General features: G+C 40.9%; 1 protein-coding gene across 10 annotated transcripts in view; it reads right to left on the reverse strand.

Moving 5' to 3' along the window:
• The window catches only part of pebp4 (phosphatidylethanolamine binding protein 4), a 553,891-nt gene that overhangs the window by 211,252 nt on the left and 322,947 nt on the right, over positions 1–19,692 (reverse strand). For all 10 annotated transcript variants that reach the window (XM_087984378.1, XM_087984380.1, XM_087984379.1 and 7 more), the window contains one exon: positions 8,061–8,106. In XM_087984378.1, coding sequence (XP_087840504.1) covers positions 8,061–8,106 — 46 coding nt within the window. The remainder of the gene's footprint in view (positions 1–8,060; positions 8,107–19,692) is intronic.

Genomic DNA, 19,692 nt, shown 5'->3' on the forward strand with positions numbered 1-19,692 from the left:
ACTGAAAGAGTAGAGAATGTAAACAGGGATGAAGAGCTAGAAGAGTGTTGTATTGGGTAGAAAGGGGAAAGATTTTTTCATGAAAAACAAAAAAAAAATTTGACACCAGTGTGCTGAGGGACAAGGATACACAGCAAATGAACAAGGATAGCAGCGGTGGGTGTCTTTTATTGTGTTAACAGACATATGCAAATGAAAGCTGTTGATTTACTTTACATTGGTAGGCGAACGTGAGGACTGCAGATGCTGGAGATCAGAGCTGAAAAATGTGTTGCTGGAAAAGCGCAACAGGTCAGGCAGCATCCAAGGAGCAGGAGAATCGAAGTTTCAAGCATAAGCCCTTCTTCAGGAGGCTTTGGTCGGCTGCTTTTCTATAAAATGGACTTCAGGAGGAAATGAAGAGCATCGTTTTAGAAGTTATGGCAGAAACATAAAAGGGGATGTAATCATGCAAGGGTTATTTGAATCGTCGAGCTAATGACAGAAACTGAAAGTGAATCAGAGCAATATTTAAAAGGAGGAAAGTCCTAAAAAGGATGGGAAAACACCTCAGAAATAAAATTAGTTAGCTCCAAAGTGAGCTCACACTTGCAAGGGAACAATGGGTTGAAACTCTGACAATCCACTCTTATAATTCTGATTCAAACAAATCAGATAGCACAGTTCAATAAAATTCAAGAATGCTGCTGCATTTCATTGAATTTATTGCGACACAATGGCACATTTTTGTGGCAGTGTGTTTGGTACAGATAGCCATTTCTTTTCTTGTGTTCAGATCAAATGTTAAATAATTCAGTTGAAAGACCGAATCAACATTTTAAACAAGTCGCTATCTCATATTATCAAGCATTTTACATTTTTCTGCAAATTAGACATGCATAAATAGTGATGAAAGTCAAGAATGAAAACTTCCTTTATCCTTCTAACATAGAGCCAAAGGAAGGAAGCAATATCTTACTGATATCATATTTGTGTCAGCTTTACCCAACTACACTGATGCAACATAATTTGTCTTAATCTACAGCGAACATTGAAAGAAAATGCCCCCATCACCCCCTTTATCTAGAGCTCCCCCTACACCCAACCCCAGTCCTGAAGAAGGGTTACACCTGAAACACTGACTTCTTCACCTCCTGATGCTGCCTAGCTTGCTGTATTCTTTCAGCCTCATGCCTGTCTATATTAAGTAACGGTAGCATTGAGTTTGGTACTGATCCCACAAGTAAGGTCCCAGGTGCAAGCACTGGTCCATGTTGAATAAGCTGATTTCAAATGGAGTCTGTGTGAAACAAAGCCAAACTATATTTTGATCAAATAGTTTTTCACTCCCCCCGCTCGTTTATGAAGAGCAGCAATTTCTTATCATGGTTAAAAATGCAACCGGCTTTTGTGAATGTCACTTTTAAAAATAAACACTGCTCCATATGTTTCAGTGGGTTTGCAAGCTGTGTCATTCTTGGTGACTGCAAATGTCACCAACAGCAGTTCCTTAATGCAATTACAATCTGAACACTGCGATATTGATATTAAGGGTTATAAAGAGTGAAGACAGGGTATATTAGTGTAACCAAAAGCATCATGAAGGCATGGGACAAAATATCTCCAAGAGCGTGACAAAGACTCAGGATTTTTCTGACGAGTATGTCACATTATTCGACACATTCTATGAACATGACATCAAATTCACTCATAAAACTAAGAATCATTTCATAAAAAAGGAACTGAGATATCCCATCCCTTCCAGTCCTTCAATGAAGTACACGAAGAAGATAACATTTTGCTCTCGACTGAATTTCATCCAGTCACAAGAGTCATTCAGCATATTTTTGTAAACATGGAACTTCAAGATTAATAAAAACCTTTCTAGAGTAAGTGAAACTCCACAGAAGATGTCAATCTTGCTGATGAGTCACAACTTCCAGTGTTGTTAACATTCAAGAGATAACACAATTAGAGTTTGCAGTGGATGGTAGGGTCAGCCAACTTGATCAGGATCTAATATCAGAGATTGGTAAAGGATGGCCATTTGTGGATAGTGAAGCATTAGTGTGCGAATATTAGAGACCGGGATAAGATGCTGGATGTTCAAATATGTAAACAAGGTCCTTTTATCCAAGAAACTTTAATTTTGAATGCCCGATCTCCAATTGTGTTGGAAAATATTGGGCTTAGTTTTCTGATTTGTTTGGCTAATTGTGATTGGCGGGTTTGGGAGAGTGATTCTTGGTGAGTTTTCTTGCTGTTCAAATCAAAGTAACTGCATTATTTGCCATTTCAGCCCTTATTATATCACATTGAGAGGTTTACATAGCTCACTGATTGCCAGATTTCCAGACTAGCTGGGACCAAAATCAAAGAAGGATGGGAGCAAAAAATACCCTTATCAGTCTGTGTGCCAATTCACTTGCTCCATTCCACCTCTGGGTCATTTTTGTGGCCATGGGATTTGGAAAAGGACAGCAATGAACAATCTTACAGGAAGTGAAGATGAATCTCCAGGATTCTGCTGTGTGGAATCTTGGATAAAATTCACAGGGACTGCAAAAGGGATTTTGATTTTTGCGATTTTCTGTCTACCATATTTATAGATATTGAAAAGGGTGGAGAAAAAGACTGTTTGGATGACAGTCAAGCATTGTCCATGCAAAGTAAGTCTCCTTGTTTTCTCATTGATGTTGGAATGCAGTGTATCACAAGGATGGACGCAGTGGCCAATACTGGCTGGAGCTTGGGAGCAAGTTATGTGATGAAACCTTCAGGAATGTATTTCATCACAGTTTGCAAACCTTAGGGAGGAGGGGCAGGGCTAGCCAATCAAGAATCAGGTTTTAGAGGGGTTGGAAGGCAGTTTAAGTAATTGGAAGCATGTTCCTGGCTGCCGACTGAGCATAATTCTTCATGCCCCAGTCATTTAGATCCCATCTGATGGTACAACTAGACAAGTTAGACCTCAGAAAGAAATCTAACTTGATAGATCATTTTGTTTCTTTTAGTTGACATGGTGATTGGTCAATAAAACACTGTCACGCAAGTCTGCAGAGTTTCTTTAACAACAGAACAGAGGTTGAGGACAAGACAAGTTATCTGGATGAAGAAGGCAGGTTAGGAAAATCAACAATTATTCTGAATTGAAAACAAACTCATGGCCGTCGATGGTTACCCAACCTACACCACAATAAATACATTTCCATGAACACACCATAGGGGTTGACAGCCACCTTCTTTCAGAGCAATGCTGAAGTTGTCGCTGTTTCACAAGGTCCTCAAGATTACTTTGAAGAGAACCTTCACAGAAATGAGCCACGTTCATCTGAGTTTATGATAAAATTTACCCTGTAAAAATGGTGTGTTGCAAGGTGGATTTTGCACACCAATCTGATCACATTTACTCAATAATGAATGTCCTAAGAGTTACACTGACTATCAATTCAGATATGGTCCTGCAGTGTAGTGCCCTTGCGTACGCCTGAAGCTACATATTTGTACGCAGAAAGATTCTGTACATTTACTACACCTGCTTCAACTTTATAAAATTAGGGACAACAATTCTCAGGTTCATACCTCAGTGCAATGTCATAGTCAACCTTCTTGGTTTGAATTTAAAGAAAGCTTGACAGTTAACGGTCACTCATCATCTGACTGGTACATTCTGTGTGGCAAACATGGCTAAAAATCAAGCTCATCCAGGTGACCTCGGCACCAGAAAAGACAACAGAAAAACAACCTTGCTGGCCTTGCAAAATCTTCCTAACTAACACTTGGATGCTAGTGCCAAAACTAGGAGAACTGTCTCACAGACTAGTCAAACAATATTCTGGCATTGTCTGGAAGGTATGATTTCATGCGAATGACAACATCCCAGCCAATACTATCACTGTCCCTGGATACATCTGTCCCACCAACAAGACACACTGGTGACACAGTGGAATACAGGCAGGAAGAAGTTGCCATGGGAGTTCTCAACATCGACACCAGACTCATGAAGTCTCTTGGCTCCAGGTTAACCACAAGTAAAGAAACCTTCTGCTGGTTACTCAGTACCTTCCTCACTTGGCTGATAAATATTGAACAATGCTTGGAGGCAGCACTGAGGATGGAAAGGCACAAAATATACACTGACTGGTGAATTTCAGAGTCCATCAGCAACAGTAGTTCAGCAGCAGCACTACTAATTGAGCTGATCAGACCCTGAAAGACTCAGCTATTAGATTGGGTCTGCCACAGGTGGTGTGGGAACCAGCAAGAGGGAAAAACATACTTGACCTCATCCTTACCAACGTGCAGCTGACCCACCTGTCAGCTACAAATGCATCCACCCATGACAATACTGCTAAGAGTGACCACTACACAGTCCCCATGGAGGCAAAGTCCCACTTTCACTTTGAAAACACTCTGTATTGTGTTGTGTGGCACCATCACTATGCTAAAAGGAACAGACTTTGAACAGATCGAGCAACTCAAGACTTGGCATCCATGAGGTGCTGTGGGCTATCAAAAACAGCAGAACTTGACTCCAGCACAATGTGCAACCTCATGGCCTGGAATATCCCTCACTCAACAATTGCCATCAAGCCAGGAGATCAATCCTGGTTCAATGGACAGTCCAGGATTGCATGCCAGGAGCAGCACTGGGCATCACAAAAATGTTGAAATTTGGTGAAACTACTGAACAGGACTAATTGCATACCAAACTGTATAAACAACAAGTGATAGAGTTAAGCAATCCCACAAACAATAGATCAGATCTTAGCTCTGCAGCCCTGCTACATCCAGTCGTCAATGGTGGAGGACAATTAAACAACTCACTGGAGCAGGAAGCTGCATAAATATCCCCATTCTTACTGATAAGAGACACCAACAGAACAGTGAAAAGTATAAGGCCAAAGCATTCACAGTATCTTCTCCAGTGAAATTTCCTCCAATTTCCCCCGGATCACAGATGCCAGTCTTCAGACAATTTAATTCAATCTATCGGATATTCAGAAATGGTTGAAAGCACTGGATGCTGAAAAGCTATGGGCCCTGACAACCTCAGTCTAGGCATGATGTTTGTGGGCAGGGACCTGGAAGCCCTGCTCAAAGCGGTGGTGCACAGGCCTCTTCCCCAAGATGAGCAGAGGAGGCCACAACACCACATCATGCCTAGACTGAGGTTGCCACCAAGGTTCAGTGCAGCCTCAGCCATCCTGAGAAAAGCACAGCAATGTAGGAAGAGGTCTGTGACCTTCGGGAGCAAACAGGCAGAAAGAATCAAGACGGATGGCATTCTGCCTGTCATTTGACTCCTCACCACTTCCAAGGAAAGGATCCTGACTGTGACTGCATTGATTGACCATGGTCAAGTCCCTGGACTGGTTTTGGAGACTGTCCTTGACTTAGTGTGTCAGCATCCCATGACTGAAGGCAATCTATCTTGATTTGATTTGACTAAGGACTGCTGACAACCATGACAATCTTCTCAGCTTTAAGTCTGCACAGAATAACAAGGCAAGACAGGAGTACTCTGACGCCCGAATCTCTGAATGAGGGGGACAATGCATAAAAAGGAAAGGCAATGCGATACAAGCAGGCAACATCAGTAGGCTCAAAGTGAGCACTCTGACTGTGAGCAAACAGACCAGAGATGTTCCTTAGGTAAAAACAATGACTGCAGATACTGGAAACCAGATTCTGGATTCGTGGTGCTGGAAGAGCACAGCAGTTCAGGCAGCATCCAAGTAGCAGTAAAATCGACGTTTTGGGCAAAAGCACTTCAGCAGGAATACAGGCCTGATGAAAGGCTTTTGCCCAAAACGTCGATTTTACTGCTCCTCGGATGCTGCCTGAACTGCTGTTCTCTTCCAGCACCACTCATCCAGGGATGTTCCTTGGTCCATTCGGTGAGCTTGGAGCTTGTCCCTTCATGCAACGTGTTCTCGCTGCAGAAGTGCAATAATATTTGCTGGTGCAGCATAAGATACAGCACTATAGTGCAGAACTGTCCTGTTGATGGTTCAGAGATGTGCCATGAGGCTTCCGAGAGGTTGGTATACATGCCAATACTCATGGAGATGGGGTGCATGTGACATTAATCCCTGTGCCCAACATGAATGTCCTTTGAAGCAAGCTGTAAGCTAAATCACCAAGTACCTGCTCTAAGCATCATGTCAAAGATTCTTGGCATTTAGATACTTTGAGATGATTGGAAAGATAGGAAGCTGCTTCTTAATGCAGTGAGATGTGCTGTCAATGAAGTTGGTAACAAGCAATAATCCTACTTAATAGATAACCCGTTGCTGCCTACTGAGAAACTCGCCTCAGGTGTCTAGCAGATGCATAGAAGAGGTGACAAGTTGCTCCCGATGTCAACAAAGATTTCACCAAGCTCATTCTGCCATTCTGCCGGAAATCTTGCCAGAACCCACATTGTTCAGGCACCTATGAGATTCCATCCAGTGAGTTGTGGGAACCCAGAGGCTACAGTTGACAGGTTGCTGAGTTAACGTGGTGAAACCTCATTTAAAATGTGGACACAGAAATTTTTAAAAGGGAAAAAATTGACATAAGTATGACAAGTATGACAAGAGGAAGTTGGGTATACAGCAAATGGACATAAATACAGGTCTATTTGTCAGATGTGGATAGATGTTCACAGAACGCTCAAAGATGCAGTCCCTCAACGTCAAGGTCTGATACTTGGAGGCCATTGATCGACTCGGAGATATATGAGAATAGTTTGTAGGGTGGGAGAAGCAGATTATATTATTTTTCCTTGCACACCTCCCAACAAATAGTTTGAACTGAATGCTGAGAGACTGTGTGCCGACATCTGATTTTTTGTTGTGGAGTATGTTTGGTGTGAGATGACGGGGGCTCGAGAGCAGAGGGGGAGGAAAATAGGTAACTGTACAGCAATTACCACATTTAAATTTTGCTGTGAGATGTAAATAATGGCTTGGCATTTCCACAAATTTCTCCAGCCTGCTATTTTGTTTCAAAAGAAATTAGTTAATTTTTAAAAAATTATAACCAAAGGAATTGTCTCCAAGCTGCTTCTGTTATTGCACAACATGAGTTTTCCCTTTGTTACCTTCAAATTTTACTTTAATGAAACATGACACAAAAAAACTGTTTCTATGTAATTGGTGTTCATCTATGTACCAAGCTTATTTTCAGTTTTATTAACAGAAGTTAAGACCAATGCAGTGTTCTCATTCTTCCTGCCACCAAATTGCCACTTGACTGACACAAAAGCTTCTGTGCATGTCTAATATGAGTGGAGTACAATGTGAAAAGAAATTGGATGATATTTAATTCTGAAAACTGAAGACAAACTAATTAGCCAAATACGCTAATTGTGACATCGAGTTATAAATTTGTACTCATCATTTTTTGGTGCAGGAAGAAACATGTTTATCACACTGCAGTGAATGTAAACCACTTGATGAATTTGACTCGGCCTTTACAGTTTATGAATGAAGTTCGGCACAGTGCAATTGAACGCTTGAATACACCCCTGGAGCTATTTATGAATGTATTTGAGACTGATGAGAAATTCAAAAGAAGGTACACACATAAAGAAATGGCATCAGACCTGTGGTGAATAGCCAGCTGCAGCATTCATGTCAGTATTCCAAGAATGTGTTTCAGGAACAGAAACAAATAAATTACTGTTGACGTTTCTGTGCACTGAAAGACAATTGCAGTGTACTTAATTTCACATTTCCAAATGCAATTGTACTTTGCATGAGTCACTGAATTTGTTTTTAGTTTTATTCTTCTGTGAAAGGAGACATTCAGAAAGACTTTAAGAAAACTTGCCCTATTGGCACTATTCATAGAAAAAAAAATCAGGAGGAGAATATCCCTTTAAGATCCTGAGACAGTCTCCTTATTCTATGAGAATAAATAAGCACACCTCCTCTTCTGACTAAGTCACTGAGCAATACTTGTGTCATAGCACTGGAGGAGTGTTTGTGCAAGGCCCCTACTCTCAGTTGAGGGTGGCTTTGTAGAGTTGAGTGGCTGTGATGGGGGTGGAAAGCAGCACATAAAGGAAGAGGTGATCTGTGAAAGCTTACCTGAGAGTACTGTGCCTTGAATAAACCCAGTTTGGAGATCTTTACCCTGTTGGTAAAAATAAGAAGATAAGAGACACACAATCTTACTCTTCTGACTTTTTGAAAAAATAGTGTTATGCTGTTCAAACATTAAATCTCCTGATAGATTCAGATTTTATCATCATCTACTACCGAAGTCCCTCACACTGGATCAGCCTCTAAGAATGAAAGTTTGTTAATCTGGCTCATTGCTGTGATAATTTTAAACACTGAGAACATGAGCAGAAATAAAACTCTATCTTTTCTGCCATTGCAAGAACTGACATCCAACCCTGAGTACCAGTCCTTCCCATATCAGCCATCCCTAAGGCTTCAAAAGCAATCCTGATAAAATGGACTGACAAACTGGTGTCTGATTTGAGTACTTTTTCATTATCCATTCAGGAGTTGTGTGCATTGCTGGCTAGGTCAGCATTTAATGCTCAATCCTTATTACTTTCAAGAAGATGGAGGTGAGCTAGCTTCTTGATCAGCTGCAATGCTGTTTGTGAGGGAGCTCCAGAATTTTGACCAAGTGACAGTGTTACCAGCTGTCTACCCTTGTCCTTTCAGATGGTAGTGATCACTGATTGGAAGATGCTAAAGAGCCTTGGTGATTTTCTACAGTACATCTTCTAGACAGTACACACTGATCCTAATTGGTGGGAGGACTGAATATTTGTGAATGTAGTGCTAACTGAGTCAGCTGCTTTGTCTTGGACGGTGTCAAGCTTCTTGAACGTTATTGGGACTGCACTCATTCAGGTAAATGGGGAGTATCTCATCATAGTCCTGACTTGTGCCTTATAAATGGTGGACAGGCTTTGGGGAGTCAGGAGGTGAGTTACTCGCTGCAGGATTTCATCCGCTGACCTACTCTTGAAGCCACGGTATTTATTTAGCTAGTCCAGTTCAGTTTCTGCTTAAGGATAACTCCCAAGTTAAACTCAAATTAATTCACATAGAATCCTTAAAATGAGAATGGAGCTGCTCGAGATTTAAACATAAATTCTTGATATAAAAGGAGGTGAGCCAACTTGCCACATCAACAGTCCCCATAAACAATAAAGCAATGTACACAACGATGGAAGAATAACAACAACAGGAGACAATGAGGACTAAAAGTCTGATAATCGCTTCCTTCTACCTGACATGAGCAAGTGTAAACCCATTTATACATTCAACAGAAAATCATGCAATGTTGATGATTTGATTTGATTTAATATATTTACTGTTGTGTGTGTTTTGTTTCAAAATACAGTGAAGTGTGTTGTAAAGTATCACCACTCTTCAGCGCCATCTTAAAACAAAGGAAAATAAATTAAAACATAGAATATAAAGGGAGAAAAATAAAGAAATTATAAAACTGTTCAACTTTACAGTCCTTCTTACGAAGGTGCTCCACCATGAGTCATGGACCTGGTGGCCAGGCACGAGTCCCGTTGCTGAGCCTCTGGAATGAAACTCGACACTCTTTGGTGCTGTCTCGATTCTACTGACACCCACGTCACAGTGAATTCTCACTGGACCTTGACAATGTAGATGGCACTGACGCCGGGTACTGCATCACCCAAACTCGACTTTGCTGCTGCCATGAGTCCGCTTCAGGCCCACCTCACCAATGCAGCCTCTGCATTAGAGTCTCGTACTGGGCCCAAACACACCTCCATTGCTGCCTCCATGAATCTGTGCTGGACTGAGATACTGCTGGGAACCAAACTCACTTCCATCACAGCAGCCATGAGTCAGCGCTAGCAATGCCTCATCAATGCAGCCAGACACTCTTTGGTGCCGATTTCTAATGACAAATCATGCATTAATTTTGCTTCTCTTTTTATAGATGCTGCCAGACATGCTGAGTATGATCAGAGTTTTCCATTTTCAGAAAGTGTACTCACTCAGGATAATTTTGATTTGATGTAAAAGTCTGAAACAGGTGCTTGGGAACAGGCAGCCCATATTAGGGTGGCATGGTTACATGTCTCATGAGTTTTAGATTTGATTAGATTCCCTACAGCATGTAAACAGGCCTTTGGCCCAACAAGCCCACACCGACCCCCCGAAGAATCACCCACCCAGACCCATTCCCCTAACTAATGCGCCTAACACTATGGGCAATTTAGCATGGCCAATTCACCTGACCTGCACATCTTTGGACTGTGGGAGGAAACGCAGGCAGACACGGGAGAATGTACAAACTCCACACAGACAGTTGCCTGAGGCAGGAATTGAACCCAGGTCCCTGGCACGGTGAGGCAGCAGTGCTAACCAAAGAGTCACCGTACCTGGTCAGTGACATCTCCAACCCATGAATGAAGAAATGAACAGTGAATTTTCTAGGTACCTGACTGTAAGGGGAACAGGTTAATAAATAATTGCATTGACAGGAAAGGTAATTAAGAACTAAAATAAGCAGAGTAGCTGTGAGTCAACAAAAATCCTTTTTATGGCCATAGCAGTAATTTAACTGATAGAGTGGCAAAGCAGTGAGGTGGAAGCAGAACACTGCTAGTGAAGGGATGGACAATAAAAAATACAAAGATATGGCTGAGGAAAGGGTGTGCAATTTCCTTGAATTTACCCAGAAACCTCAAAAATCTACATCATCTGAAAAGATTGGGGTTGTGAACAAATATGTAATAATGTGAATTAAATATTCACTGTCACACAAGTAATCATTAACAAAGCACAGCACAATAGTGAAAACATCTCTATCCATTTTATTTTTTGTACAAACAAGAGCACAGTGAATATGGAGATTTTCCCATGAGATATATGTAACCCACCAGGAATTTGCTTTTCCACTTGGGTTTCAAGTACCTTCAGCAGCAACGTGATCACATTTGAGTTTCATTTCAAGATGTTACTTAGATTGCAGAACATTGTACTTTACATTTCTATGTGCAGATCAAGCACAGGGGTCCGTGTGTGGTCTATAAATACTGCTATTAATTGCGAAGTCTTAGAATGTTGAAATCATAGTCCTCCAACTGCTACCTTAACGAAGTCATGGTTACAATTAACTGAACCACAATAGCATACATAGCAATAGCATTTTGAGAGCACTGATTATTCATGTCAACCCAGTGACAAAAACATTGTTAACTGATACATTTACATGTATCTCCCTGACTGAAGCACTCAAAAATGAGTGTTGAAACCAATTTCTTGTTATGTATAATGTACTTTTGTACAATTCTGAAAAGAATTTTGCAGGGGCAGACGTGAAAAAGTAAACTCCCCTATCATTTCTACAGAAATTCAGAATCACATTCTTCTGTTATAAACAATTAAGTAGTCAAAAATAAAGCAATTAGTTGAAAGATTGCCCTTGTACCAAGGGGTTGAGTTTAAATCTTGGCCAGGAGCAGTGATCATGATTTTTTTCAACTTCCAAGTAATCTTGGAACAGTCTTAGCTTCATTTCGTGAATGCAAGCATGCCCACTGAAAAAAAATGCTTGGAAACACAGCATAGTTCAGCTCATTTTATCATTTCAAATCTTACTTGATCACTTTCAAATTTCTGTCTTTTGCAGCATTGTCTGTTGCAACTTGATGCATATATTTCAGTTTCACATTTTGTCTGAAATGTGTCTCTTACTGCTTTCGCAGTCCAGGTCCAGATCCCTGGAATCTCCAACGTTTGTTATCCACACAAATGTATTTTCCATTTTTTAAAAACAATTTTTGACAAAAAATAATAGTTGTGTAATCAAGATCGTTCCTCCTTCTAAACTCTGATTCATCGTCACAACTTTAGGAGAATGGAGTTGAAGGAATAACCTTGAAAAGTTGTAATTTCAGTGAACATTAGAAATTTCCGATTTTACACCGTACTTCTATAATTTACATAGATAAGCAATAAGCACATAAATTGTCACTGAGGAGATTTTCACCTGTTCTGGAACAAATATCCCTATAACTCTGATAAGTATGCCACAATGGACTGAAGCGATGACAGAGACATTAAAAGTGATCACAGATTGAACAGGGATCTTGAATTATTTGAGTTTGGTGCAAAAAAGGAAACGTTAAAGATTATCATTAGTTTTTAACTGCATTGCTTCACACGATTCTGAGAGGAAAAAGAATTTCCAAAAGCTTGAAGAGAAATAAGATTTATATAGAGCCAAATTTTGAATAAATAGGATAAAAAAATTAAATACACAATTCCAAAATCAATGATATGTGGCTATTGACATGTAGTCAGACAGCCTTTCTACCTTCTTGTTCATAAAAACAGTAAAATTAAACAGTTGAAAACCACCAATAATTACTCCAATGGTTCTGAATCAAACTTCTCAATAACCAATCCCAGACTTCACAAATAATTAATTCCAGGTACTGGTTTTGTCATAAAATCATAGAGCTGCACAACATGGGAACTGACTCTTCGGTCCAACTAAATTAATCTTGTTCCATTTGCCAGCACTTGGCCCATATGCCACTAAACCTATCCTATTCATGTACCCATCCTGGTGCCTTTCAAATGTTGTAATTGTACCAACCTCCGCCACATTTTGGATCCCAAACAAAAGATTTGTTTGTTAAATACCCAGTAACTTTGCCAGAGCTTAACTTCAATAACAAGGTAAGCTAATGTCTATGCATTAAACCTGAAACATTTGTTTTCAGCCCCATTCATATGAAAGACAGCTAAGACAAACAAACACAATGAAAATAACAAAACTGGCCAGATTACTTAAGTCAATTTCAACATGCAACGATTAACTGGACTCACTATGCTTTTTTTAAACATTGATCAGGTTCTCCTTTTCAGTTCACCCAGGCAAAGGTAAAAATTTAATTCAGCCTTCTGCACTTTGGGCTTCTGGAAGCTGATGCAGCAGATTAGGCAGGGAGCTTTCAAACCTTCATGATGTCTCAGCAACAACGAAAAGCTGTTTCTCCAGAAAATGTAGTTAAAAACAAATTTCAATCCTTGTTCCAACCGGACAGACTTATTATCTGTTCCAAAGGCAATAATTACCATTTGCTTGAACATACAGTCTCTTCCAGACTTGCCAGAACCAATTCCTAAGTTCTGACCTTATTAAGAAGGCAAAAGTGAGGACTGCAGCTGCTAGAAATTAGAGTTGAGAGTGTGGTGCTGGAAAAACACAGCAGGTCAGGCAGCATCTGAGGAGCAGGAAAATCCATGTTTCAGGCAAAAGCCCTTCATCAGGAATCTGACCTTGTTAACAGCCAACTTCTGTGATCTGTTTAAGCATATTGCTCTTCCCAAGGTTTCTGGGTCTCTTCAGAACTCTGTTATCGAGAATCAGCCCACAGTGAGCCTCCAGTCCCAGCCTCACAAGCAAACTAAACCTTGTTTTGTCTGTTCTTTTCCTTTTATCGCAAGCTGTCCCAAAGCCCACAAGTCAATTCCAGCTCTCAATTCAAACTGACACAAGAATAAAATTAAAAATAACTTAAAATCAGAATTGATTCTAATGTGGCATATGTATAGTGTGTTGTGAAAGAGAACTGAAACATGTATTTTGTGTTTGCATATTCTGAAGTCCAAACAACGGCTCTTCAAAAAGGTTGGAACAATCTGATAATGGAGATGGTGTGGGGAATGCAAAATAGCAGAAAAAGTGAAATGTGGACCAAGTCAAGCGATTTTCAATCCAGCTAGAGAATATGGTAATGACAATAAATTATTTGTGAAACGAAACCTCAATTCAGTATCAAATTGCTCCAGCAAAGCAGAGCACTAAGTTTAGCTAGGGAGGTTGGAACAGGCTGACAAGGGGCTTATGCCCGAAACGTTGATTCTCCTGCTTCTCGGTTGCTGCCTGACCTGCAGTGCTTTTCCAGCACCACACTCTTGACTCTGATCTCCAGCATGTGCAGTCTTCACTTTCTCTTAGCTCAGGAGGTTGCCAATTCCATAATAATCGTGGCATTTTATTCAAGCAACACATCTGCAGCTCATAAGCTGAATTACAGCACAAGTGATCTTGAAAAATAAATGAACAAACGATAATCAGGCTACAAATGTGCAAACATTAAAGGGTCAGCAACTTGAAATATTCACCATGTTGCGTTTGACAGTTGCTGCATGATCTGCTGAGTGTTCATTGTTTTTATCGCAGATTTCAGTCATGTACAATATTTTGAGGGCAATACAGAGAATGAGCAGTTTGGAAATTAGGTTGTGGAGATATGCAAGGTGCATTTTGAAATAGATTTTGAAAGCGGTCAGGATATTACCATATCATAGTCAGAGATTCACAAATTGTGTGAACTTGGGATCAAGAAGTGGAAGTTGAACAGCACAAGTATGAATAAGAGGGTGCAAAGCTTCATGGAGAACATAAGTGGGAAAGAAAAGGTACCAGGCTGAAAGTGTAAAAGTGCCATGAAAAAACTCGGTTTTAAAACCAAAAATGTCTGCGAGCTTCTCAGATTTAACCCAGTTTTGTGGAGAGTTATGAAAAAATCTCTGCAGAAGAAAAGAGAAACATGGACTGCAGGGAAATAGATCATCATAAGGAAAGTTTAATGACAATCGAGATTTTTGATAAGAGATTGAATGGACTGGGGTTTTTGTTTCCTTGGAGCAGAGGAAACTGAGAAGGGACATGATTGAGGGGAATAAAATTGAGGGACACAGATAGGGTAGATGGTAAGACACAATTCCCCTTGGTGGAGAAATCAATGACTAGGGTACATAGGAAAGGTCAGGGGCAAGAGCTTTGGAGGTGATATAAGGAAAGCATTTTTCATCCAGAATCTGGAATTCACTGTTTTTCAGGGTGGGACAGACAGCAACCCTCATAACATTTCAGAAATACTTAGATGTACATGTGATGCCAAGGTATACAAGGCTAAGGGCTAAATTTTGGAAAATGGGATTAGAATAATTAGGTTGTTGTTTTTGACTGGCATCGACTTCATGGGCTGAAGGGCCTTTCTGTGCTGAAGACCTCGAAGATTCTGTGACGTAACGAAGGCATGTGACTAATTATGCTCTATCAGAAAAAGAAAGCAACATGACATTGCTGCACAGAAGATGCAAACCTCTACCCTATTTGAATGAAGCTCAGGCATGAAAGGTCCCACCGCCATTAATTCCAAATGGGTCAAGTGCTTGCTTTGCTGCTTTTTAAACCAAGAGATAAAATTTGAGACTTTGGCATTTGCAACTGGAAGCTTTCGGTTACAATTATATGCTCTGTGTTTTTCTTTTCACCACATTATTTCATGCAGTCACTTGCAACAAAGCACAGTTTCACTACCTTACCGTGCAATAGTGGAAACAATTTGTGAAGCCTGTTCAGAGCAAACCTTTGTAACTCATCATCCTCTTTTCTTAGAAGCATGCAGGCAGTTTAAAGTGGCATAGAGAAATGTTTCAGGGGCGTGCTCACACCCCAAGTTGAGGCAGACAGATGGGTGGCTGTGTGAAGGGGCAGGCAGTCAGTGCAGGAGACCCTGGGGCTATCCCCTTTCAAACAACTGTACCACTTTGGATACTGTTTTTGACGGGGGGGGTGGGGGGATAATTTATCAGGAGATGGTGACAGTAGCAGCCAGAACAGTAGCATAATAATTAGCTCTATCATACAGCAAGGAGAGTTGAAGTGCAGGTGAGCAGTGGGGTCAGGTCGTCTATAGTAAGGGGCACAGACTGACATTTCTGTGGCTACAAATGAGACCTCAGGATGTGTTGCCTCCTTGCTGCCAGGGTCAAGAGTGTCTCTGAGTGGATACAGAACATTCTGAAAGGGGAGAGTGTACAGCCAGAGGTTGTGGTCCATACTGGTCCTAGTGATACAGACAGGATGGATGATGAGTTCCTGCAAAAGAAATTTAGGAGGTTCGGCATAAAGTTAAAAACAAGAACCTCTTAGGGTTGTAATCTGAGAATTATTCCTCATGCTAGCGAGATGATCATAGGAAGATAGTTCAGACGAATAGGTGGCTAAAGAAGTGATATACGAAGGAGGGATTCATATATCTGGATAACTGTGATCTCATCCAGGGCAGGAGGGATCTGAAACAAAAAGGATGGGTTATGCCTGAATTGGGAGGCACCACAATCATTGCGGGGAGATTTAGTTGTGCCACGTAGGAAGGTTTAAACTTGTATAACAGACTGGGAACTGGAGCTACAGGCCCACATGTGAGAAGGTATAACATAATAAGATGAGGAAGCAGGGCTGATTTAATGAATGAGGTGGGACTACAAAACGCTTACAGAGTAAGACAGGAGGAAGAAATAATCTTGAAGGACACTTTAAGAGTGTACAGCCAAAATTCAAATTCTTTCTACAAATGCACGGACTGTAAGCAAAAGTTAGCGGCCGACATAGATTCAAATTGGAAACTATGCTCTCATAGTCATTTTGCAGACATTGTTGCAAGGTGGTCAGGATAAGGCACTAAATATATCAGGTTATAAGGTTCACAGGAAGAATAGAGAAAACAGCGGAAGGGGTGCAATAATATTACTGATTCGAAACTGAGGGAGAACGTCATGAGGGGAAAACCTCTAGTGATACCTGATACTAGATTGTACAAATGCTGAAATTAGGCAGCTGTATAGCTAAGGCAGAGATTGGGAGAGACAGAGAAGCACCTGACAGAAAGACTGTGAATTCCTACAGCACATCCAGGACAGTTTCCTCTGGCAAAGTACAAGTAATACAGGATCTCGTAATAAGCAATGACCAAGTTGTTCATAAGCATTTGACAAATAGTGAGCATAACATGATTGAGTTTCATGTCGTGTTTATTGGACATAAGCGAAGATCAGATGGTAGAATTTTGGATTTAAGTGAAGCAGACTTTAGTGAGATGAGACACAGACTGTCCACAGTAAACTGGGAATTTCTGCTAATAGGTAAAACAGCTGAGGAAGAGTAGAGTGTTTAAAGAAACATTTAATGCAATTCAGAAGCAGTTTGTACCCAAGGGTAGGAAAATCTCAACCTCTCAAAAAAAAGTGATGGGCATCTAAGGAGATAATGGACAGAATAAAATTAAAAGAAAGGGCTTATAAAAACGAAAAGAACAGTACAGACCCCACAGAATGGGACCAATACAAAGACCATCAAAAGGGTCGCAACTTATATTGGCAGTTAGAAAGGATTATGAAAGGAAACTTTCAAGGGACATGAAAGACACTGTGAAGAGATTCTATAGTTATATAAAGGGAAAGCAGCTGGTTATAGGTGCGATTGGTCTACTGAAGGCTCTAAGTGGGGATACTGTCAATGACCAAGGGGAAATCGCAGGCATGCTGAACAACTATTTTGCTTCATTATTTACAGCAGAAAAACAGGGTAACTTGCCTCCTGTCCCAAAGAAATTAACGGAGCATCAAGGACAGGGTCGAAATAAAATTTACTTCAGTAAATCATCAATAATGGGGAAATGAATGGAACTGAAGATTGCCAAATCTCTAGAAGCTCATGGTTTCCATCCAGAGGTGTTAAAGGAGGTAGGTGAGCCCATTGACAATGCCCTCACCATAATCTCTCTGAGTTCCCTGGATTCAGGAGTTGTACTTCTGGGCTGGAATTTGCTCACATCACTCCATCTTTTAGAAAGGTGACAGAGGGAAACCTGGGAATTACAGACCAGTGAGCCTGACATCTGTGGTGGGGAAATTGTTGCAGTCAGAAATGCATAATAGAATAACGGATCACGATGAAAAAATTCAGTTAATCAGGGAGAATCAGCAAGGAGTCATGAAAGGAATATCATTCCTGACAAATCTCTCAGAGATAAAAACTCAGCAGTCTTGTGGGGGAGGGTGGGGTTGTAAGGACATGGGAGAAGATGCTTTGGCCCAAAAATTATTGAACTTGATTTTGAGTCCGAAAGACTACAGGGTTCCCAAAGTGGAACATGAGCTGCTGTTCTCCCAACGTTTGGTGGAAGTGTGTGCAGCTTCAGTGATAAACTGGACTTAACCAGATGGAGCAGAAAAGATCAGTGACCTTCTTCTGACACAGCTGGGCTTTGCTCCAGACTGGTTGGACTGCACTGAACTGGGTGGCAATCACAGACCAGACTGGCAAGGTCTAGCAACATGGTCTCCTCTGCCAGTCCTTGGGGGAGTAGAAGGTTCTCCCTCTGCAGCACCCTATCCACCAGTACTTCCAGATCTCTGCCTGCAAAGAGAGGCATCAATATTCCTTTCTCTGCCAAGTTTGGGTCTAATGTTGTGAACTGCGCAGAGCAGCTCTGAACAGACAGTAATTGTCGAAGTGTGCAACATCCTTTCAAAGGTAATGACAAGGATGAAGGTCTATTGTAAAGTATCCTAATAGCGATGAATTCTTCTGGCTATGGCAAGTGGTAGGATCCAGACAGGATTGGATGAGAGGTTTGATATGGGGGTGAGGTAGGTCAGGTAGTCCAGGAACCCTGCACGGCCCGATTCTACCTCCTTCCCAAGATCCACAAGCCTGACCACCCCAGCCGATCCATTGTCTCAGCCTGCTCCTGCCCCACCGAACTCATCGCCACCTACCTCGATACTGTCCTATCCCCCCTAGTCCAGGAAATATCTAAACTCGGGTGAGGTTGGTCATTAATGACTGAACCTGGGATGATCATGCAAGAAAATTTGCTCATCTTTATAGAGAGAAGCCCTTCATGAAATTCAATTAAAAATCTACTCCGATAAAACATGGTACAAGTCAGCACAAAGCTTCTGACTTCACCCTTACTCTCTAAACCTCTTCGCCCAAAAATGTGCAAGATAGGATCTTCAAATGCAGGCTTGAGATTTTGTGAATGCAGGAAGATTTCCAATGTCACGGGAATAAGCAAAATCAGCAGTAGAACACTAAAACAACCTTAAGAATGAGGAATCCTAAAATGGCATTTCGTTTCTGAAACTGGGGTGGGATATTGAGCTACAGTGGCTTTTAGTTGCAAATGCAGAACACGCTTAAAATGCAGTGTGCCTGTCTTTGTTCATTGACTAGAACATCAACCAGTTTTGGTTGGCCAAGAAATTAAATTTTACATGGCTTTGCAAAACATTTTTCTGGAAATGTAAGAATACTTACATAACTAGACCCCAAGAAAGGTTTGATATAATGGAATGAAAGAACAAAAAAAAAGTTGCTGGCAATAGTTGAGCTGAGACTGTATTTCTTTGCTGAAGAGACAGTTCATAAAATCGCTGCTTGGTTAGTGAATAAGCTGAAGTATCAAATGACCTCTCACAATAAAATGAAGTGCACTTTAGCCAGCAAATTTTTTTCCCCCAGTCTTGGATCTTTCTTTCAAAAGTGTCAATTTGTGCTTTAAAAGCTTACTGCAACAAAAGTGCAAAGTTAAAAGCCAGAGTATGTCAAGATGAATAGCTTTAATCATATCCCATTTGATTTTTCCACAGAAAATATATCTCATGCTGCATCAACCAAGCAGATTCCACCAATGCGATTTATCATTCCAACTCTTCTGTAGTTCCTCAGCTAATGAACTGTATAGTTTCAACTTCTAACTCGGCAAGAAGCACATCCGTGATATGAAGTCCCAAGCTCTAAACCGAGCAACTTGCTATATTCAGTACTTGCTGGAAGTTTGATCTCTTTGCCTCACTCTTCCATAGTGTAGAATTGTGTACTTCAGATGGAACT

The sequence above is a fragment of the Chiloscyllium plagiosum genome, unplaced genomic scaffold, assembly GCF_037043375.1.
Source record: "Chiloscyllium plagiosum isolate Xiang-an unplaced genomic scaffold, Cpla_swu_hap1 HiC_scaffold_48, whole genome shotgun sequence".
Lineage (NCBI taxonomy): Eukaryota > Metazoa > Chordata > Chondrichthyes > Orectolobiformes > Hemiscylliidae > Chiloscyllium > Chiloscyllium plagiosum.